The sequence below is a fragment of the Colossoma macropomum genome, unplaced genomic scaffold (assembly GCF_904425465.1).
Source record: "Colossoma macropomum unplaced genomic scaffold, Colossoma_macropomum, whole genome shotgun sequence".
NCBI classification, from domain to species: domain Eukaryota; kingdom Metazoa; phylum Chordata; class Actinopteri; order Characiformes; family Serrasalmidae; genus Colossoma; species Colossoma macropomum.
This window is the reverse complement of record NW_023494800.1, coordinates 29,472,984-29,494,155: the sequence shown is the minus strand read 5'-3', so window position 1 is coordinate 29,494,155 and position 21,172 is coordinate 29,472,984. Positions and strand designations below refer to the sequence as shown.

The 21,172-nt window shown below is 39.8% G+C and overlaps 1 protein-coding gene across 1 annotated transcript in view; it reads left to right on the top strand.

Annotated features, from left to right (window-relative positions):
- Window positions 1-21,172, top strand: part of pde8b (phosphodiesterase 8B) — an 82,366-nt gene that overhangs the window by 39,342 nt on the left and 21,852 nt on the right. The window contains 12 exon segments of the mRNA XM_036587956.1: window positions 85-144; window positions 394-451; window positions 2,562-2,650; window positions 3,586-3,664; window positions 5,451-5,591; window positions 7,195-7,283; window positions 7,378-7,432; window positions 8,502-8,553; window positions 12,674-12,751; window positions 14,968-15,044; window positions 18,105-18,269; window positions 20,676-20,733. Of these exon segments, the coding sequence (XP_036443849.1) occupies window positions 85-144; window positions 394-451; window positions 2,562-2,650; window positions 3,586-3,664; window positions 5,451-5,591; window positions 7,195-7,283; window positions 7,378-7,432; window positions 8,502-8,553; window positions 12,674-12,751; window positions 14,968-15,044; window positions 18,105-18,269; window positions 20,676-20,733 (1,001 nt within the window).

The following is a 21,172-nucleotide window of genomic DNA, read 5'->3' as shown; positions in this document are numbered from 1 at the left end:
GCTGATAAAATGGACAATCAGTGTAGAAACAAGGAGGTGGACTGTGTTTGTATATAACCTGCATGTCTGTTTCTGTCTCTCCAGGTTGATCCGAGCCACCAAGCCTTCTGAACACACTGTTATTCTTGCTGTGGTGCCACAAATGTAAGAACTTCCCAGCTGTCACTCAAACTCAGTCATTCCTCCAATCGTACAAATTCCTTATCCAGCCAAAACTTCACCCTTTACATCTCAGCTTAAAATAATGTGACCATGCCAGTCTGCCTTCTCTCACTCAGCCTACCAGAGAATTCGTTCGTTTGTGCAGCTGTGGAATTAACTTCAGTTTCCTCTCTCTCACTCCTCTTTCACTCTCTGTCCTTCTCTGTCCTGTGTCCCTTCTGTCTCTCTCAGCCCTCTAGATCAAGAGGAGCCCTCCGTGCTGCCTCTGCTGTGTTCTGGTTTCTCCAGAGTGAGTGTTCCCCCTCATCAACTTAACACCATTGAACTGAAGTTCAGTAGAAAAATATCAAACTTTCCCCAAACTTAGTCCTTCAGACAGGCCGTATTTCCATGTTTGAACAACAGTATGGACGAAGTGCAGACTTCAGACGTCTGTCTCTACTGTTCTTAGCTGTACTAATGTGTACTAATAACCATAATAATATTAATAATAGTGATACTTTTAGAGCACATTGCAAACCAGTGGCAGCTCAAAATGCTTTACAGACAGGTGATAAAGCTTAACACTAAGAAAGTGTATCAGTATAAAATTATATTAGACAGTGACGCAGATCAAATTAAAAAGATAAATACCAAAACAAATGTAGAATTTTAATTAAACGCTGAATTAAAGAATGTTAGGTGTTTATTAAAAGTGAGCTCTGAGCTTGACTGTGTAATAACAGGTAAACTGAGCTGAATAGTTTAGAAGCAGAATAACAGAAAGAGTCTCTGTATGTTTTCTGTATTTTTTGGAATTAAAATTTCATAATGAGTGGAACAATATAAGCAGTCCAAAATTAGTCCCATAACTTTCCATTCGAAGTTTGAAATGTTCTTTCTTTTCCTATAAAGTTCCCACTTTAGAGACACGAGGTTTCTGCTACTCACGATTAGTGAAAATAAGAATATGTGTTCTAAACGAGTGTTTTTAATCATCCCACACTGTGGTGGGAGAACCACACACTGCTTAGCTTAGCAGGGTACAGCTTACAGCACTTTCTGAGTCAGTATCATCTAAATTTGTATCAGTAGAGCTCTTGTTAGTCAGAATCAAACCTGTTCTGAGCAGAGCTGGCAGCGTGCTAGCTAGGCTAATGCTAACCAGCTACTCTCTCCTGGTTATCAGCACTGTTTAATATTTAGAAACTGGTGTTAGATTGAAGCTGTGTTTCAGTATTTATTGAGTGGTGTTTTTAAAATTGTGGTGAAGTTCGGGACTTGCACCCTGCCTTCGTGCCTCTCGTGGCCAGCATCGCCGTCCTCCTTCTCCTGCCGTCACTCGCGTCCCTCGGCAAAGCTCGGGCTTTGCGCTCCGTCCCCCACTCACTTGCGTCTCTCTCCCCGCCGCCCTCGCCGGGGTTCGTCACCGCTTGGTCTTCGGGCCCTGCCTTCCTGCAGGCTCTCGCAGCCGTCATCGCGGCCAGGGGGACGGGAGCATGCCACAACACCGAATGGTTCTGTGGCCCTGAGTAGGGTTAGCTAACCATGCTGAAACCATGCCGAGCCTGGTTTTTAAGCATTCTGTATCGAGATGTGTCCGCGTGGAAACGCCACTGGAACGGTTTTCCTCCGCTTTTTAACTTGAAATTGCAGTTTGAAATACTGTAATTTACAAATTGCAAGAGCTGCAACTTTAAACCTCCTATATTATCCAGTGTTGCTTCAACTAAGTCATAAATGAAGCCCATGAGCTCGTGAACTCGCCTAGCCTAGGCGCACTACATTCAACATTTAAGCCTCAAGCCTGAAGGAATGAATGTGCTGATCTTCCTTGCTGAGCTCAGTTTATAGAAACTGCATTTTAATTACAATCACAATTAGATGATTTTTTTTCCCCAAAAACGTTCAGCCCTAGTGACAAGGTTAGCAACGGTGGTCATTCTCGTCTGTTTATCTTAAAGATTATAGATCGACTGCCTTTCTTGGTGTAAATTTCAAGCCACAAATCACCTACTCTGACTTCTTGAGGTCTGGTTCTGGGTTAATGTAATGCAGTAATAGAGAAAAGCTGAGCTCAGTGAACCGTTCAGGATGTTATGCACCTTCATTAAAAGCAAAGTTTAGAGATTTTCTGCACATCAGTCAAATAATAGCTTACAAATTCAAATATCAGATTCGACTGAAATGCTCATCCCTGCTGCACCTCTGCAGTCAGTTTTTGACATCAGATCAAATGGGGAAAAAGCAGACTTGAACCTGTCAGTGAAGAATGTAAACTGAATATAAATGTAATAAGTTGCAGAACAACATAATTAATTGTAGAATTATGTCATTCCTGTTTAACTACAAATGAATACTAGGTTCTCATTTATAATGATCTCTCTCTCTCTCGCTCTCTCTTTCTCTCTGTCCCTCAGAGGTTTATGGAGAATACCAGTGTGTCAGCCTGTTATAATGAGCTGATACAAATAGAGCACGTGGAGGTTCGCTCCCAGTTCAAACTGAGGTAGGGGCCTAAACCATGACCCTGCGACCCACTTATTCTATAACTTAATTATTCCTTAACTACTTTGGCCATTAGAGTGAGAAATTAGTGTAGACCCACATACAGACCCTTAAGGCCTCAGCAGACTTCTTGCGGAGACGAAGTTTGCCTGACTTCAGCGAACAACATGATGTAATTGCGGAGAAAACGAACAACCTCAGATGTTGCACGGAGGCTTCGTTCGCCGCGTTGTGCACATGGCTGCTGGACGAACTCTGTGGACGAAGACGCTTCATGACAGAGACAGAGTCTGTGGTTGATTGGTTAAAAAGAGGCGTGGTGTGAAACAAAGGTGGACAACTTTGAGTAGCTTCGGCTTTGGCAGACACACTAATATTTCACCGTGAAACGCAGATTTGTTAAATAAACAGTGAAAACCTCCTAAATGTGAGATGTTAAGTCTGTTAGGGTAGTACTAACTAGTACTAAGCACCAAAACATACAGGTTAGCTTATATTTAGGTTCACAAGAGGACGAGGCTGAAGTCGGCTTCCTATTCACCAACTTCTTGTTCGAATTTTCCCATTCCGCCTTAAATGGTGGCAGCATTCTGTACTCAAACGTCACCATAGTTAGAACTGTGAAAGAGTCGTTCTCCAGCAGTCATGAAACTCATCATAAAATGTCATAGCGTCACCTGCAATAGTGGAGCATCAGGCAACATGAAGCCGCAGAAAGTATTCAAGCTTATAAGCTCGCGAAGGCACTTCTGGCTTCGCACAACCCTCGAGAATTTCGTTTCGCAAGAAGTTTGCTGGGGCCTTTACAGTTTCACCACCTGAAGATTCATCGTTTGTTAATTGTGTGGGGTTTTAAATGTATACTATTCCTTTCTGAATCTGTGTGTGTGTGTGTGTGTGTGTGTGTGTGTGTGTGTGTGTGTGTGTGTGAGACAGAGCCTGTAACTCTATCTTCACAGCGCTGGAACACTGTCAGGAAGCTGTAGAGATCACTAGTGAAGATCATGTCATACAGGTGGGTGATGAAGTGCCTACGACCTTTTCAGAGCCTGAAACAGGTGTTAACTATAGTACTACAGATGGACCGGTCAGTGTTTTTGGGGAGATACCAATCGCTGATAGCCAATACCAATCGAGGGCGGGGCTGGATGCCACATTTAAAGACGCAGAATCGATTCCCAGCATTCCCAAAACAAGCACACCCCTCCCTTCAGTGCTCCTTCAGAAGCTCCGCCCCCTAAATTCATGTACGCGCATTGACAAGGCAAACGACACTTTTTTTAGATTCTCATGGCCATAAAACCCTTCGCAAACACTGTAAGGACAAATGATATGAGATAATGTTAGCTTGAACATCAACACTGCAAGTAATGTAACTGATCTGTTAGCTAGGCTGTGGGTTGGCAAACTGTTGCTACAATTGCTACCGCTAAGCTAACCACAAACATTAGCAGATGGGACAAAACAATACTGACGTAAAAACAGCAGAAATAAGTTAGTCAGCTTCTTTTTCACCAGCTTCTTGTTTGAATTTTCCCGTTCCACCTTAAATGGTGCAGCAGTAGCATTTGCTGCCTCATGCTAGCGTAACCATTGAAACAAAACAGTCCTTCTGCTTCACGGATGGGTTGTTAAATGTCCTGAAAAGGCTAAAAGGGCTAATATACAATGTTTTTGTAGCTCTGGATCTTATTTTTATTTTCAAACCCTTCCAAGGCTGCAGGCCACAAAACTAGTGCAGTGTAAGCTAAGCTAAGATTCGCGTTCGGATGCTAACGTCCTAAAAGCTTATTTAGCGTTAAATACAGTTCTAAACATTTACACAGCAAGTTTACCGTGAAATAGGAGCCAAATATATAAGATACTTCAGAAAAAAAAACGTTTTTCATTAGTGAAAGAAATATGACGAGGCTGAAGTTGGCTTCCTCACCTCCAGCTTCTTGTTCAGATGTTCCCGTTCCACCTCAAATGGTGCAGCAGTTACATTCTGGCGCATCAGGTGAAATATAGCTTGATTTACGTTACTGATATGTTTATAACCTAACTAATAACCATTATTAAACAAATGTTAAATCTTTCATAACCGCTTTATAAAGGTCATCTAATTCTAAAGTGTCACCATGATATTTTTAATTGACTATAATAACCTTTGTGTAAACACTTGAGGACAGGGCTGGAAGATTAATCGTTTTTATATTGAAATCACAATTTTCAAATCGCAAGAGCCGCAATTTTTATTATAATCTTACAGTCTATTGTCATCAACGTTGATACGATGCAAGTTACAAGTAGGGAAATTCTAGCTAATAACATGGAGCTTGTGAACTGCTGTGACATCACAGGCTCGAATAACTGGCTGTGCGCTCTGTGTTAACCGTTCAAGTCTCAAGCCAGAAAATATATACGCTGGTTTTCTTAGCCAAAAAATGCCCTTACCTCAGTTTACACCTTAGTTATAAACAGCTGCAATTTAGATCGTAGTCACAATATTGGTCAGAAAAATCGCAAGCCCCACAAAGCCCCCCCCACTCCAACCTAGTTTCACCATCCACCACAGTTAATTTCCATGCAGTTACCTGAATAGCAGGATTCTGAGGTTTCTATCTCTCACTGTAAGTAAGCCTTCAGTATCTGAAATGGTAACTGCATAGAAAAGGAAAACGCTTCTTTAAGGTAAGTAAATATAATAAGATTATCCCATCCATCGTTATGTGTTCACACAGTGTGAAGGAATGATGTATGTGTATATGTTTTACAGTTATATGTATGTGTGTCTTTGTGGTCGTGTCTGCGTATGTTAGTATGTAAACCCTGCTTTCGAGCGGATGATGGGCTACCATAAGGGGGAGCTGATCGGGAAGGAGCTGACCGAGTTTTCCAAGAGTGACAAGAACTGTGCTGATCTGCTGGAGTCCATCAACACCTGCATCAAGAAGGGCAAGGTCAGCCAATCACAGAGCACCCATCGCTGCCTACCAGTCCACCAACACTTCAACCAATCAAAGCCCACTAATAGTCACACCAAGAGTACGAAGTCTACACTATTAAAAATGATGGTTCTACAAGGGTTCTTTAGTAAAGAAAATGGTTCTATACAGAACCATGAACACGCAAAGAACTCTTTGCATGATTAAACTAATGTACTAATGTATTAATGTACTGTAGATGGTTCTACATAGAACCTTTTTGAAAGGCGTTCTATGTAGCACCCAAAAGGCTTCTTCTATTGTAACAAGCTTGACATTGTAACAATAGAAGAACCCTTTTGGGAGCTATGTAGAACCCTTTTTGAAAAAGTTCTATATAGAATCATCTACTGTACATTTTCCATATCTACCTGGTATTTCCAAAATGGTAACTTTACAGGAGAAGGAAAAAACTTTGAATGTAAGTCAATGGAACCATCCTGAAATTAACCCACAGTGTAAAGATCAACAGGCATTTTCAGACTAACTGAAAAACAAAAATGGAGATACAAGGTTTTGTTCCGCCAGCAGGGATATATTTATGCATTAGGGCTGTCAGTGTTAACGCATTATTTTTTTTAACACAAATTAATCATATTAATCAAGTTTGACCCGAACTTCCTCTCATAAATTCCGCATGGATTTACTGAAAGGCACAAGCATAGATAACAGGATGACTGAGCAAACATCCCCTGGTGTACCAAACGGCAAGTTTCGTTTTAAAAAGCTTCCAGATGGAAGTTTAGATAAAACTAAAGTTCCCTCAGGAACTGGATGACTAAAGGTCACCACAATAGGAACAGATGCTCGCAGTAAGATTGCCGCAGCAAGGAACCTACTATTCGAGCACATTATACAGAGGGTCATCACAGTGGTTCTCCGTGACAGCAGGTCTCAGCGGAGTGATACAGTGTTTGTGAAAAAAAAACGTGATGTTATGGTGAAATAACAGCACAGTTAGAACGCTTCTCAACCAATCAGCTTGCGTGGCCGGAACTGACTGTTGTATAAAAAATAGTCTGACATTTCGAACACAGCAGAGCTGAAAGTTCAGCCTCTCATGGTCAAGAAAAGGAGACGCTCGTCCAGGATGTACCACGATCTGGAATTCATCTCTCAAAATGATAAAGCGGGTCAGACGAAACAAAGACACACTGAAGGCAACGCTGGCACAGCAGAAGCTCAGTGTAGCCCTGCCTTTTCACTTCCATACAATTCATTTTATTTGTTTTATCTCCCCCAAAAATACAAGTAAATACTATTTAAACTTCACGATTAATCATGATTAATCACAACCTATTAGTGAGATTAATTCGATTATTTTTTTAATCAATTGACACCACTAAGATATATGTACGTGTGTGTGTGTGTGTGTATATATATATATATATGTATATATAATATAATATAAATGAGCCTTTGAAGAATCATCTTTATTAAGAATGTAGGGTAACTTAATCGGTATGTTAGATATTTGAACAGAGACAGAAATAGCAATGTCGGCTGGGTGTTTATGTCTGATGTTGAGTATGGAGAATGAAAAATAACTCATGTTGTTTGGTCGGGTCTGTATGCGTAGGAGTGGCAGGGCATTTATTACGCCAGGAGGAAATCAGGAGACAGCATCCAGCAACACGTCAAAATCACCCCTGTTGTTGGCCAGGGAGGGTGAGTCCGCTCTCTCTGTGACCATCAGTTTCTAACTTTTTCTGACTGAAGTTAACCTGCAACTTATCACCCGACTCTTTTCTGACCCTTACAGGAAGATCCGTCACTTTGTGGCAATCAAGAGGCCTCACTGTGACAGCAACAGACAGGTGAGGCTTTGCTTCACTCAGATAGACGAGTGGTGAGTAGTGCTGTAGTTGAGACCATTGGAGGCGAGTCAAGAGATGGCAACCTCAGAGTCATTACCATGCTGAGTGTGCTGCTGGATTTCAGACTTCTCTTAGGCTAGCTTTAAAACTTTCCTGCAAAATTAGATGCTGGAAACCTACACGCAACTAAATTTCACTAAAGTTACGTAATGGGTCGCATCCAGCAACTCGCTTGAAACTCAGCTGCAACAGCTGCAGGTGAAAAAATAGGAAGATAAATTTGCTGTAAATAATATCTTGCAGATGACATTAAAGCAAGATGGATATAATGTGTCAAGCAAAATGACCTGCTAATTCAGCTAAGAAGTGAAGAAATTTTGTTTTAATTGCTTTGTGAAACTGTTAAATTGCACAGAAATGATGCTCAAAAGATGCAACTAGCTGCATGAAAGTTTCAGCCTCACAATACTTTTCCATGCTTGGCGTTCAAGGTGGACATTGGCCTTTGTTTTCTTTGGTGCAGTTTGCTCTGCATTGAAAACGAAACCCATTACAACGCAAGTTCACTGCAATACAACGTTAGCATAGTTTTCGCTACCTAAATTGGTTAGTGTTAGTAAAAGCAGATCATGCTGATTTGAAGATAACATTATACCAAACCAGTCATAAAAAACAAACCACTGATGATTCATTGTGTCGCTGCATGAATAGGCACTATTTTTATAAATATAACCCAAAGCTGCAGTTCTTGAGCTCCTCTCCACTGCTGTATTTTGATTCATACTGCTAATTACGAACCTCGTTGTGAAGCTTAATTATTTGTATCAAAGCAGGGAAAACATAAATAGATGCTAGCGTAGCAGCTACAAATGGCAGCTCTGTAATTCTTGTTCAAAGTCAAAGTTTGTAAACCAAAGTCTATGAATCTTTAGCTGCGTTAGGTCTCGTTCTTTATATATCGAAATAAATGTAACAGCACTGATAAATCACACTGTTGAGGAAGAAGAGCAGATCAGAATGCAGAGGTGGCTGCTAAAGGGTTAACCTGATTTGTTGTACTTGTTTGCAGGTCCACAAGATCAGTAGAGATGAGAGATGCTGCGGAGAAAACGCACAGTCAGGTACCAGCGCAGACAAACACCAGCCGGTGTGGTCAAATTTAAGTCCAGATATTACACAGCAGCTAGTATTTTCATCTGTTTACTATAGTTGTACACATTCTTTACTCCAGCTGTGAAAACATGTCCAGTGTTACTGTAGATATACAGGGACAAACTGAGTGTTCACAATAGTTACTGTGATTTTAGTGATGTAGAACTACAGTATTATTACTGTAAAATGTCTCAAAGTACTGTATATTCACACTACATTACTGGCAGCTTAGTTTACTGTACATTTTACAGCATTGTGTGTTTTTGTGGTTTTTTATACAGTGTACACAAGTCAACCCATCTTATTACACACTAAGGCTTATTATTCATTAACTACAGGGACTTCAGTGCTAACTAGTGGAGCTATTCTTAGGGTATAGAAGTGCAGGTCCACCGGTGACTCTGGCCATTTAAGGGGATAAAAACAAAGAAATTTCCACCATACAAATGTTAGCTTGTTTACACACGAAGAAAATCTACATCTGACCTATCTTAACAGTGTGAACTTTCACATGCATACCAAATAAATACCATTTAGAATTAAGAACATATTGTAATAATACATATTTTAACATATTTTGTCCACCTACTTCAATTAAATAAGACTTATATTGCCACTATATACTCTTATTCACTGAGTTGTTATTTTTCTACTACACTCACTGTCCATTTTCTCAGCTCTGCTTTGCATATAGATGGACTCTGTAGTACAGTTACAGACTGTAGTCCACATGTTTGCCTATATAATTTGTTTACCCTGTTCTTCAGTGGTCAGGACCCCGACAGCACCCCCTCAGAGCAGGTATTATTTGGGTGGTGGGTCGTTCTCAGCACAGCAGTGACACTGGCTGTGTTTACATGCAAAGATTTTCTCCAATCCGATTGAATACATTTTGATTATATATTAAGACTGAGGTGTTTATTCTCACTCTACTCAACAATCTGATGGAAAATCTCTTTACATGCTAACTACAATAATCAGATCCATAACTACGCACATACGTAGAGAACCGCTTAGTGTAGATGTTACCATGACAACCAGCCTGACGTGACGCATGACGAACATGCGCAGAACGTACTTAAACTTTCAGATAGGGAATGTAATCAGATACAGGCGTTTACACGGATATTATTCTTCTATTTAACGGATTGTTAACAGGATTACCCACCTCGATCAGTCGGATAGAAACCGTATTCCGAATGTCCTCAATCGGACTAGTCTAGTCCATATGTACATGGACATGTTCTATTCCGATTGAGCTATTAGTCAGATTATTAGCTGATTAACAGGCTGCATGTAAACATGACGTGTGGTGCTGACGTGGTGGTGTTGGTGTGTTAGTGTGTTGCACTGGTACAAGTGGATCAACGAGTTTTTAAATACCTCAGTGTTGCTGCTGGACTGAGAACCAAAAACCTGTGAACCTGAGAACTGAGAACCTGTGGGCAGCGTCTTGTGACCACTGATGAAGGACTAGAAAAGGACCGACACAAACTGTGCATTAACAGGAGCTCTCGTCTCTGCCTTTATGCTCTATTAGACACTCCTTAACTTTGTCCAAGGCAACAGTGAGAAAATTCAAGTTTCTATAATAGGCAAGATGAGGAGAAATACAACTCATATACTTACATAAACTGCTCTGAAGGCAAAAATGAAATACTTCACACAAATGTACACATAGCTGTTATACTTCTTTGGTTTATTGCCTTATTTCTGAACACACCATCTTGAATTTGTGACATTTCTGAATATAGAAGCATTCAAAGGATGTCATTTTTATCAATAATAACTATGGCTGTCAAACGATTCAAACAAGCAATATTGATTAATCTCAGTAGCTTCTGTAGTTAATCGAGATTACTTGCATTTGTTATTTGCTCTAACTTCACCCATTATTAATGCATTAACTTAACACTAATAATAATTTATTACAGTGGAGATCGACTGTAAGCTAAACACCAGAAGGTATTTCATTATGTTTCATTTAATATTTTGAGATGCTATTAAATGGTAGAAAAATATTGTAGTTGTGTGTTTTTGGCTATTTCTTGACAAGTAATCTGCCTTTAGATTTGAACGCCATGTTCCAAATACAGTCTATGCTGGAAATGAATTTCTTTTTTGATATTTTACAGCTTTCTCTTTGGAATCTTTTACAGCATCATCCTGGATTTTTTTTGTGGTTTTTGTAATTAAAAACAGTGATTCCAAACTTTTGAGTGCTAGTGTAGATGAAATACATGAAAACAGACAGCAGAAGGCAGAGAGAGAGAGAGAGCATGTCTTAGTACCCCTGCACAGATGGTTGCAGAGCATCCTGGGACAACAGCCTGTTAAAATGTGAATGAGTTGTGTTCCAGTGTGTATGTGTGGAACTGAGTAACTGCCCTGGTTAAATATATGCACAGTTTATCACGTTTTTTGCTAGACTGCTCAGCAAGCCAGCCTGCAATAGTGCTTCTCACTGAGTCACTGACTGCCTGACTGAGGCCATTTGTACATCTTTAAATATCACCTCAATATGCTCCCAACGCCACCAATATAAGGCCAATAAATAAGCCGAAACACATTAGTTGAAATGTGTCCTATGATGACAATGACTGAAGATATTAATAACACAGCGGTAAGTATTTCTGCTAGACTACAGTTGGAAATTTTTCTTTGTCTGCATAATCATATTTATTCATAAGTATGACCAGAATGTAAAATGGAATAATATTATGTTTCTGTCAGTATTTTTAGAATTAACACATTGTAAATTTACATGTATTTGCTACTGTAACGGTAGCTGGGTCAGAAACGAATGCTAGCGCTATTAGCATATTTGCTAGCAGCTGGAGGACGAGTGGTTTTTGCTGATATTTTTACACACTCAAGAGAAAAAGGACAATGATAGAATAAAGAAATGAATTATCAGATTTATCCACGCAAAAAACCCTTGATCAAAGAATGTTTAGTTTGCATAGAATAGTGCCTCGTTTGCTGCTGCTGTCATAATAAGAGTCCTGGGTAATTGTACTGTTTTAATAAGGTAAATTGACTTTCTTAAAAATAATATTGTAATTTATTATTATTATTATTATTATTATTATTGTGTACAATGTTGATGGAGTCATAGCTTCCTCCTCAAGTGAAAAACGAGATGAGAAATCAGAGCATCACTCTAACTGGAATTTTAAAATCGTTATGCTGTAATCAGTTTGTTTTTCGATGTGATTGTAAAAAAAGCAATAAATTTGTCACGTCTGGAGTAGAACTGACTTAAAATATGGCAACAAAGGCACATCCACCTTTCAGTCTCACCTCATCAGACACTTCTGTTATGTCATTCCATCACAGAACAACTCTGCTCGCTCTCTTTTCTTTATTTTCTATACCTAATGTGTCCAACACGAGGGCCGCAGGCCGAGTCAGCCCCATGACACAGTCGTGTTCAGCCCACGAAATGATTTTAATTTTCTATTCTTACAAGCTATTTCACCCTAAGATGCACTACAGTCCCCAGCATGCACTGCAACATAGAGTGCATTTTGAAACCCTCCCACCAACAACAATCTCTGGGGCAGCGATTGCACAAAAAGATGCCTCATGTCTAGTTCAAGCAAATAGGCAGTTTTAAAAAAAAACTACTGGACACTTTTTATTTAGGATTATTTTTGTATAGGATTCAGTTACTATTTTGCTGTTGCAGTTTTTTGGCATATTTTGAATAAACAGTGGCCAGTTCAGGTCATGGCAAAATGAAATAAACACACAGCTGCCCACAGATTTGCTAAAAAATTTTAATATGGCCCTTTTATTGGTTGAGTTTGACACCCCTGATCTACACAGTTTGTAGTGATTATTAGTTCTGTGGAAATAAGAGTTACTGTCTCTAGAAGTCATCAGCTGTGAAAACTAGGCTTGTCTGCTTGTTATCATATACTTGCACACAGCTTCACTAATCAACATAATCATAATGAAACTAAGGCTCTTTGGCTCTTCAGTGCTGCTGTACATTGACAGTGTAATGAAGGAAGATGCTTGTTAACTGACGCAGATGTGAGCGTGTTCGTGTGCACTCATTGTCCATTCTGCCTCTTTTCCCAGATTGCAATTCCCTACGTCATAAGGACCGGAGGAAAGAGTCTGTGGACGTCAGGTCGATCAGCTCACGCAGCAGCGACGGTGAGAGTGTGTGCTTGTGTTTTGTTTTTGTGCATTTCTAGGACTAAAATAGCTTCACTTTGTAGGAAATCCTAAAAATAAAGCTAACTTACGATCCTGAGTTCCTAAAGTGCTTTGAAAGCTCCATCCTTCACTTCTAAAACTGAAAGAACACCTTTTCTTCTTGGTTGCTGAGGTAAGGATTAGTATTAGGATTACAAAATTATGGATAATTACTTAATAAATAAAGATACTTACACATATATAACGTGAGTATAGAATACGTCATTAAATACACCCACCCTGTATCTACACTGATTAATAATTTTATCAGCTCCACTGACCATGTAGTTTCACTCTGTAGTACAGTTACAGACTGTAGTCCATCTGTTTCTCTGCACACTCTGTTACCCTGTTCTTCAGTGGTCAGGACCCCCACAGAGCAAGTATTATTTAGGAGGGGGGTCATTCTCAGCACTGCAGTAACACTGATGTGGTGGTAGTGTGTTAGTGTGTGTTGTGCTGGTCTGAGTGGATCAGACACAGCAGTGTTGCTGGAGCTTTTAAACACCTCAGTGTCACTGCTGGACTGAGAATAGTCCACCAACCAAAAATATCCAGCCAACAGCTTCCTGTGGGCAGCGTCCTGTGGGCAGCGTCCTGTGACCACTGATGAAGGACTAGAGGATGACCAACACAAACTGTGCAGCAGCAGATGAGCTATCGTCTCTGACTTTACATCTACAAGGTAGGAGTGTCTAATAGAGTGGACAGTGAGTGGACACAGTGTTTAAATCTCCAGCAACACTGCTGTGTCTGATCCACTCGTACCAGCACAACACACACTAAAATAAAGTAAACACACACTAACACACCACCACCACATCAGTGATACTGCAGTGCTGAGAATGATCCACCACCCAAACAGTACCTGCTCTGTGAGGGTCCAAGGGGGTCCTGACCACTGAAGAACAGGGTAACAAAGTATGCAGAGAAACAGATGGACTACAGTCTGTAACTGTAGCATTACAAGGTGAAACTGTATGGTCAGTGGAGCTGATAAAATGGACAGTGAGTGTAGAAACAAGGAGGTGGAGGTATATGTGTCCACTTCATATATATGTATATATACATAAATATGTGTGTGTGTGTGTGTATGTGTGTGTGTATATATATATATATATATATATATATATATATATATATATCATGTCCTGACGTTGTATAAAAACAAGCCATATGTGTGTGTCTGAGTAAGGAGGGTTAATCATAGTGAAAATCGCATGAAAGGAAATGTGTGTGTGTGTGTGTGTGTATGTGTGTGTATGTGTGTGTATGCGTGGGTGTGTGTATACTCCCACACACATATGTGCGTGAGCGGGGGGGGGAGTTCTCTCAGTGATGTTGTGAGCGGTGATGACATCAGCACTCCCACTGCCTCAGCACTCTCTGACGCAGGCAGAGTGGCTATTTAAAGACCAGCCTCTCTCTCTCTCTATCCCTCTCTCTCTATATCCCTCTCGCTCTCTCTCTTTTAGTCTCTCTCTGTGTCTCTCGCCCGCTCTCTCTCATGCTGTCTCTCACTTTCTATCTTGACAGTTTCCTATTTCTTGATTAATTGCATTGTTAACAGTGTAATGTGTGTAGAATACTTACTTAATGTTAATAAGGCACAGACATATTAGTGTATTTTTAGTGGTAACAACTAAAACTGTATAAATTATCAGCGCCGTCAACAATTAATGGCATCTTCTGTAAAAATGAACTGAACTAAAATATCAAAATATCATTGTTTTTTTATGAACTTGATCATACTTTGAAAATATTTATTATATTTAATATTTAGAATATAAAGTATTTATTAATCAGTTTAGAAATCTTTTTATATATATATATATATATTGTGAGAAACCTATATATATATTTATTCTTAGTTATACCAATGGACTCCAATCCAATCCAAGGTCTGCAAGAGAGAGTGCGTAAAAATCCAAGTGCTCACAGTGGCTGCCTTAGATATGAGAAATTATATACAGCAGACCCAGCTTCAGATCAAAGATGCTGGCCAATCGGATGATCTGATTTGGTACAGTGTGTTTTTTGCCTGAGAAGAAGTGGTATATTGCAACCTATGTCATTAGTCATTAGTATATTTTAATCAATCTCTCTCTCTCTCTCTCTCTCTCTCTCTCTCTCTCTCTCTCTCTCTCTCTCTCACTCCCTCTCTCTCTCTCTAGCCCCCAGTCTGCAGACCCGGAGATACTCCTCTATGGCACGAATTCACTCTATGACTATAGAGGCTCCAATCACTAAGGTACAGTCACACGTATACAGTAACTGTGCTCCTAAGAACTTATTTTTTTGCTTGTGAAGTCACTGTACATCATTAGAATAAATGTTAATTAACATAAATACAGTAAAAATGTAACATGGAATAAATAGTTGTCTTATCTTAACTTGTGAGCTGGTTTGATGAACAAAGTGTGGCTTCAGATTTTCTCCTTGTCACCTCCAGCCATCATATGGATTTCTTAAATTCCTTCAGCATCACCTGATTGAATTAAGTGTTTCTTGAATAAACCAGATATTCGATGATGATTACAATTAACAGTGGACTTCCCTGATGAGAGTTTTGGAAATAATCAATATTGTATTCATGTTATTTTTATTTTAATGGGGGCACCAGCATGTAAACATAGCATTACATTGCTCCATTCTTTTTGCAGATTGTGCGAACTTAGCTGAACCAGTTCCTAGCATAAGCTGCTGCTTTTGTAGCAAATAAACAAGTAGTACAGATAAACGTGGTAATAAAGCATACAAAAGAGGAATTGATGTTCAACCATTCAATTTAGATGTCTATAAAAGGTAGAACTGTGGTTAATTAGCCTGCTGTAATTTAAATAGTCCAGGGGTCGGCAACCCAGATATTAAGAAGAGCCGTTTTGTTCTTCCAATAAAAATTAAACCACTTTGGGAGCCACAACATTTTATGTCCATTTTACCATCTTGGCCGTAAATATGCCTCAGAACGTGCTGATGTACTAGTATAGCATAAAAAATATAAACAAAAAACAGACTCACTCTGCTCTGCTTTAAGCTTTAGCTCAGCTGTAGCCGCTTTTCTCACATCTCCGGCAGGAAACTTTAACACAAAAGTAGAACAGTTTCTTGTAAAATGTCTCTGAGCTTTTTACGAGGCTGTAGTCGCTTCTCATTCACCAGCTTCTTGTTTGAATCTTCCGTTTCACCTCAGATGGTACCTGAGGTGCCAGATTGTAACTGCTGCACCATTTAAGGTGGAACGGGAAAATTCAAAGAAGAAGCTGGCGAATGAGAAACTGCCTTCAGCCTTGCGACTTTTTAGTGTTTGTTAGTTTCTCACTGCAGATTAAATGTATCAGGAAACCAGCTGGAGTGATTATAAACACAAATAAGTCCCTTCATCTCCAAATTATCTATGTTCATCTTAAATCTGTCTTTACCTTTTCATTAGCTACTAGCTAGGCGGGATTGTTGTCTGCGCTGCTATGTGACCAGCAGTCTTTGCGTATCAGGAAACCAGCTGGAGTGATTATAAATGCAAATAAGTCCATTCGCCGTTTTGTTAGCTACTAGCTAGGCGGGAGCTAGACTGTTGTCTGCGTTGTTATGGTGACCAGCAGTCTTTGCGCCAATCTATAGGGTTAAATGGTCAATTAGCAGTTATAGGCCACATTAACTCCAGCATTTAAGACCATTTATTGTTAAAACTGTGTTGAACAATCAGCAGAGCTTTACTTTATTGCAGAAGAGAATTATTTTATTTTTTACCTACAAATCTAATTCTGCTGTGGAGCCACAACAGGGCAGTAGAAGAGCCGCATGTGGCTCCAGAGCTGCATGTTGCCGACCCCTGAACTAGGTGGTTAAATGCACGGTCAGAAATCGTTTGTGGTCATGGCAGCTACAGTGAAGTCAGCTAGTCGGTGGTCGTCATCCTCACTTATAGCGATGTCTCTGGGACAGAATGCTTCCCAGCTGTCCCCTTCGCCTGTAACCAGCCCCTCCTAAAATGAGGGCAATGCCAGAATGATTTTGACATCTATGACATACTAGTGTGCAAACATATAACATAGTATGACTGTGTTGAGTTTTTGGGGGAGTAGTTTGAGTTTAGTTGGGTTTGTGCGTGTCAGATAACTAGCAGGATGTTAGCAAATAATGCTATTTAAACATAATTTTTTTAAAAATTGGCACAATGCTAGATAAACATTGTCATAATGCTGGCAAAACACAGACATAATGCAGTTTAAACACTGATATAATACTTGTTAAACACAGACATAATACTAGCTAAACACCGGCAGAGTGTTGGCTTAATGTTGGATAAATGTTGGCATAATGTTAGTTAAACACTGTCATTGCTGGCAGAATGTTGGCATAATGCTATTTAAATACAGGCCTAATTTTGGCAGAATTTGCTGGCAGAACATTGGCACAGTGCTGAGGTCAGTATTCGCCCCAGCTTCAAGGGTGCAAAATTAAATTGGAAACAAACCAGAAAAAAGATGATGGAACACATTTCATGTTCTGTGCAGTTCATATTAATAAATGAGTTGTGTGTGTTCAGCGTTCAGTCACTGCTGGAACGATACACGACACACAACACTCAGATCTAGTTTCTGTCTGTAATGTCTTTATCAATTAGATTACATGAGCAAGGAAACTGATGTTAGATCATATCTTCGTGTGTAAGTACATTACGTAATTCCACTCACAGAGGCTGTTGTTCTGTACAAGGGGGTGTGTGTGTGTGTTCTTGTGAATGTGCATGCCTGTATGTTCATGTGGATTTGTGTGTGAGGGTGTGCATTTTAGGGAGGAAGATAATAAGATAATAATAATAATAATCATAAGTTTATGTAGGGCCTTTCTTAAGCCCAAGGATGCAATACAGTTCCAGCCGCACTACAAATCCACAGCAAACACAACATACAGAAATGTATACCCAGTTCCCCAGATGGCAGGGAGAAAACTCTCCCCTGACTGCACTTTGTAGTGTCCAGGCTCACAGCTCGGTAAGACTCCGCTACCGCTATGAAGAATCTCCTGGCTAGCAGACTCCATTTCCACCGTAAAGAGTGTCCCGGCTCACGGCCCAGTCAAACTCCACCCCCACTGTAAAAGAAAAAAAGAATTGTACTGGTTTTCGGCCCAGTCAGACTCCACTACTGCTATGAAGAATCTCCCAGCTCACAGCCCAGTCAAACTTCACAGACAGAAACCACTAGAAAAACCATAGAAAACACTAACAATAGCAGTTCACCTCTTTTTTTACACTGTTGTCCAAGTAAAGCTCTCTCTCTCTATCTTTCTCTCTCTCTCTCTGTAGGTGATAAACATCATAAACGCAGCACAGGAGAGTAGCCCGGTAACAGTTGCCGAAGCCCTGGACCGTGTTTTGGAGATTTTACGCACAACAGAACTCTACTCACCACAGCTGGGCTCCAAAGAGGATGACCCCCACACCAATGACCTTGTTGGAGGACTCATGAGTGTGAGTCATATAAAATATGTGTTCTGCTTACAAAATCAGTGATATTAAGAATCCACAGTTGTGTTGGCATCATTAGTGATCCCACCAGTAAAGCTCTTCTCTTTAGTCCAGTGAATGCTGTATTAAAATGACTGCCAGAAGTTGAGCCATTTTCATGAGAGATTTGGCCAAATGCATTAGATTCTTGAGCCGTCAGCAGAAAAGACGACTGCTGAATTATTTCTCTACAGCTTGTAGCTAACTTTCAACTGTATAGGCAAATTTAGGCCACAAAGGCTCATTAAAATCACACACATTTTCATTGTTTTCGGTCTGTTCAGCACTTAGTCTAGCTAATGAAACCTTGTGTTACACATTATCAGTGTCATTACTTTCAGTAGCCAGTGGGAATGACCAGCAGTATATCCTTGTTTTAAGCTGCCTGATCCTGCAGCAGACTGCAGAGGGAAGAAGCTTATAGCACCACCTGTTGGCCTCTACAAAAAGTGCCTATGAAGACCGTTTGCACTGTTACCTGGAAAAAGCATGTTTAGGCTCCAGTTTCTTTTTCAGAGCTTCATAAGACCTGTTGGCGTTTATACATGTTGTGTTTCAAAAGATGTCACTCTTTGATGTGTTCATATTTCTTGTAGTATATTAAAAAAGATGTGCAACGCTTGCATATCGAAAATGGATCCACTCTGAGCTAAAACCAAGGAATTGCTTGTGGCTCTAAAGGTTAAATGGTATTTAAGAAACCCTACGTTCAGGAATGTGATGCTACGGCTAAAAGCATCCAAACATATTGTTGGGCTCTAAGAAGCATTAGTGGCTTGCTAAGGCATAGCTCAGTCATTCTAAAGGTTGGATGGTGTAGTGGTTAACACCAACTCAAAACTGCCCCACACTACATTTCTACAGGCTGTAGATGGTACTGGAGTTTGTGTTCAAAGTAAGCCGATCTCCTGATGATGAGGTCAACACTTAGACCAGGGCTGTCTAACGTGTGGCCAGAGTTGACAGGTGATGATTGTTTGATGTAGCCCAACATACCTACCCCTCACCCTGTATCAGAACAGACATATTTTTATGCAATATATTCTAAAAGGTTTATAGTACATTTTATTTTCCTGCTAAAATTGTTGTCGAAGTATAAATCCAATAGTGATTTAGACTGGTGCACCACTTAGTAGTCGCCGCCGGGGTTTTTAGTTTTTTCAGTGTCACTGCTGGGTCAAGAATGGTCCACCATCCAAAAATATCCTGCCAAGCTGGCACTTCCTTCTGTTTTCAGCCCCTTATGAGAAGCTGAGTAACTTCAACAGCCCAACAAAAGCAGACACTGTGCTGTTGTGATCCCAGTCGCAGATCCAAGAAAGTTCATTAGAGGTTTATTAGTTTGTAGTCCAAAACTGCTGGAGATGCACCGAGCGTGTGACTCAAGCAACCTTTCCCCAAATGACCTTTGCATGGAGGTTGAAGGTCACTCTCACAGTTAAAAAAAAAAATCTCAGGAGACGCTGCAGCTGGACCGCGTGTGTGTGTTTGGAGAGTTTGTATATGTTAGCTCCCATTAGCCGAAGCCTGCAGCTCGTCACAGGGGTTTTGTTTGGAGCACAGGTCATTATTTTTGGAGTTATGGAACTTGTTTTCAGGATGTTACAGCTTCTTACTTACACAGACGCAGTTAAAGGGCCAATACATACATATTTCTGTGATTTTTTTTGTTTTTAAATGGCCATTTCTCCACATCTTTCTGTTGTTTAGAATTAGACAGGCTGTTTCTGTTACTGTGCCTTTTAGACTGATGTATGTAAATGAGCCCTATTCTGACTGGCTGTGCCTCATTCAAAAAGTAGTCCGGGCTGAAACACTCCTTACATCTTCAATATGAATGGGCGGGGCTAAACTGCTGTGAGCTGCAGAGGCAGATATATGTAAATGTGTTGTTTTTTGTGATGTCAGTTTTTTTTGCAGCCTCCTTTTCCATATATGGACTAATAAGTGACCAGTATGTGAACTTTAATCAGTAAACTTAATCAATCAACTTTTATTTTTGAGAACTACATTGAGGGTGACCTGCATTTGCCACGTAGTCAAGTGGGACAGTAATACAGTGATATAAACAGACATTGCAAAAGTAAAAATAAAAGTTACATAACTAAAAGTTATGAGATGTTAAAATTAGAAAACATGAACAAAAATAAAGGCAATAAACACAGTAAAAATAGTAAAAATATGTAAAAAAGAAATAATAGCTAGAAGAAAATACAGCTACAATAAGCTTGAATAATAAGCAACTAATCCAATAATTAATAAAAGTTGCAGGCTGAGTGGATGTGGTTAGAGTTTAAAAGTTAATGTTTATATAATGTGGTAAACTATTTTATTTCATACAAGTGTCTCTCTTTTCTCTCTCTCTCTCAGGATGGGCTCCGACGTCTCTCGGGAAACGAGTATGTTTTCTCCAAAAGCTCCTTTCAGAGTAAGTTTTCAACACAAGCAGAACCCAAACATTGATCTGACCCTTCTGTGCTAGTATACACAGACACAAAGCACCTTAAAAACAAAAGAAAGCAGCACGTTATGTTAACAAGCTTAACAGCCATGTAGAATATGAACAGCAGGCTAACAATGTAGAACTAATGCTAGCACAGTCTAGGCTTAGCTGGCTAGATGGAGTATAACAATGCAACATATCGTGATGCATCGTATTGTATTGTACTGTTTTATGGTGACTAGTATGCTAGCCTGGGGCCCACATTAGCTTGTGGTTAGACACTGTAGAACACAAAATTTGTTTCAAATATTATGCGTTTATAATATAACGTTTTAATGAACGTTACCATGTTAACCGAAGGCACTCCTTATTGTTAATGTATCAAAGAGAGTATCTAATTAATGTTTCTGTATCGAATCTAATT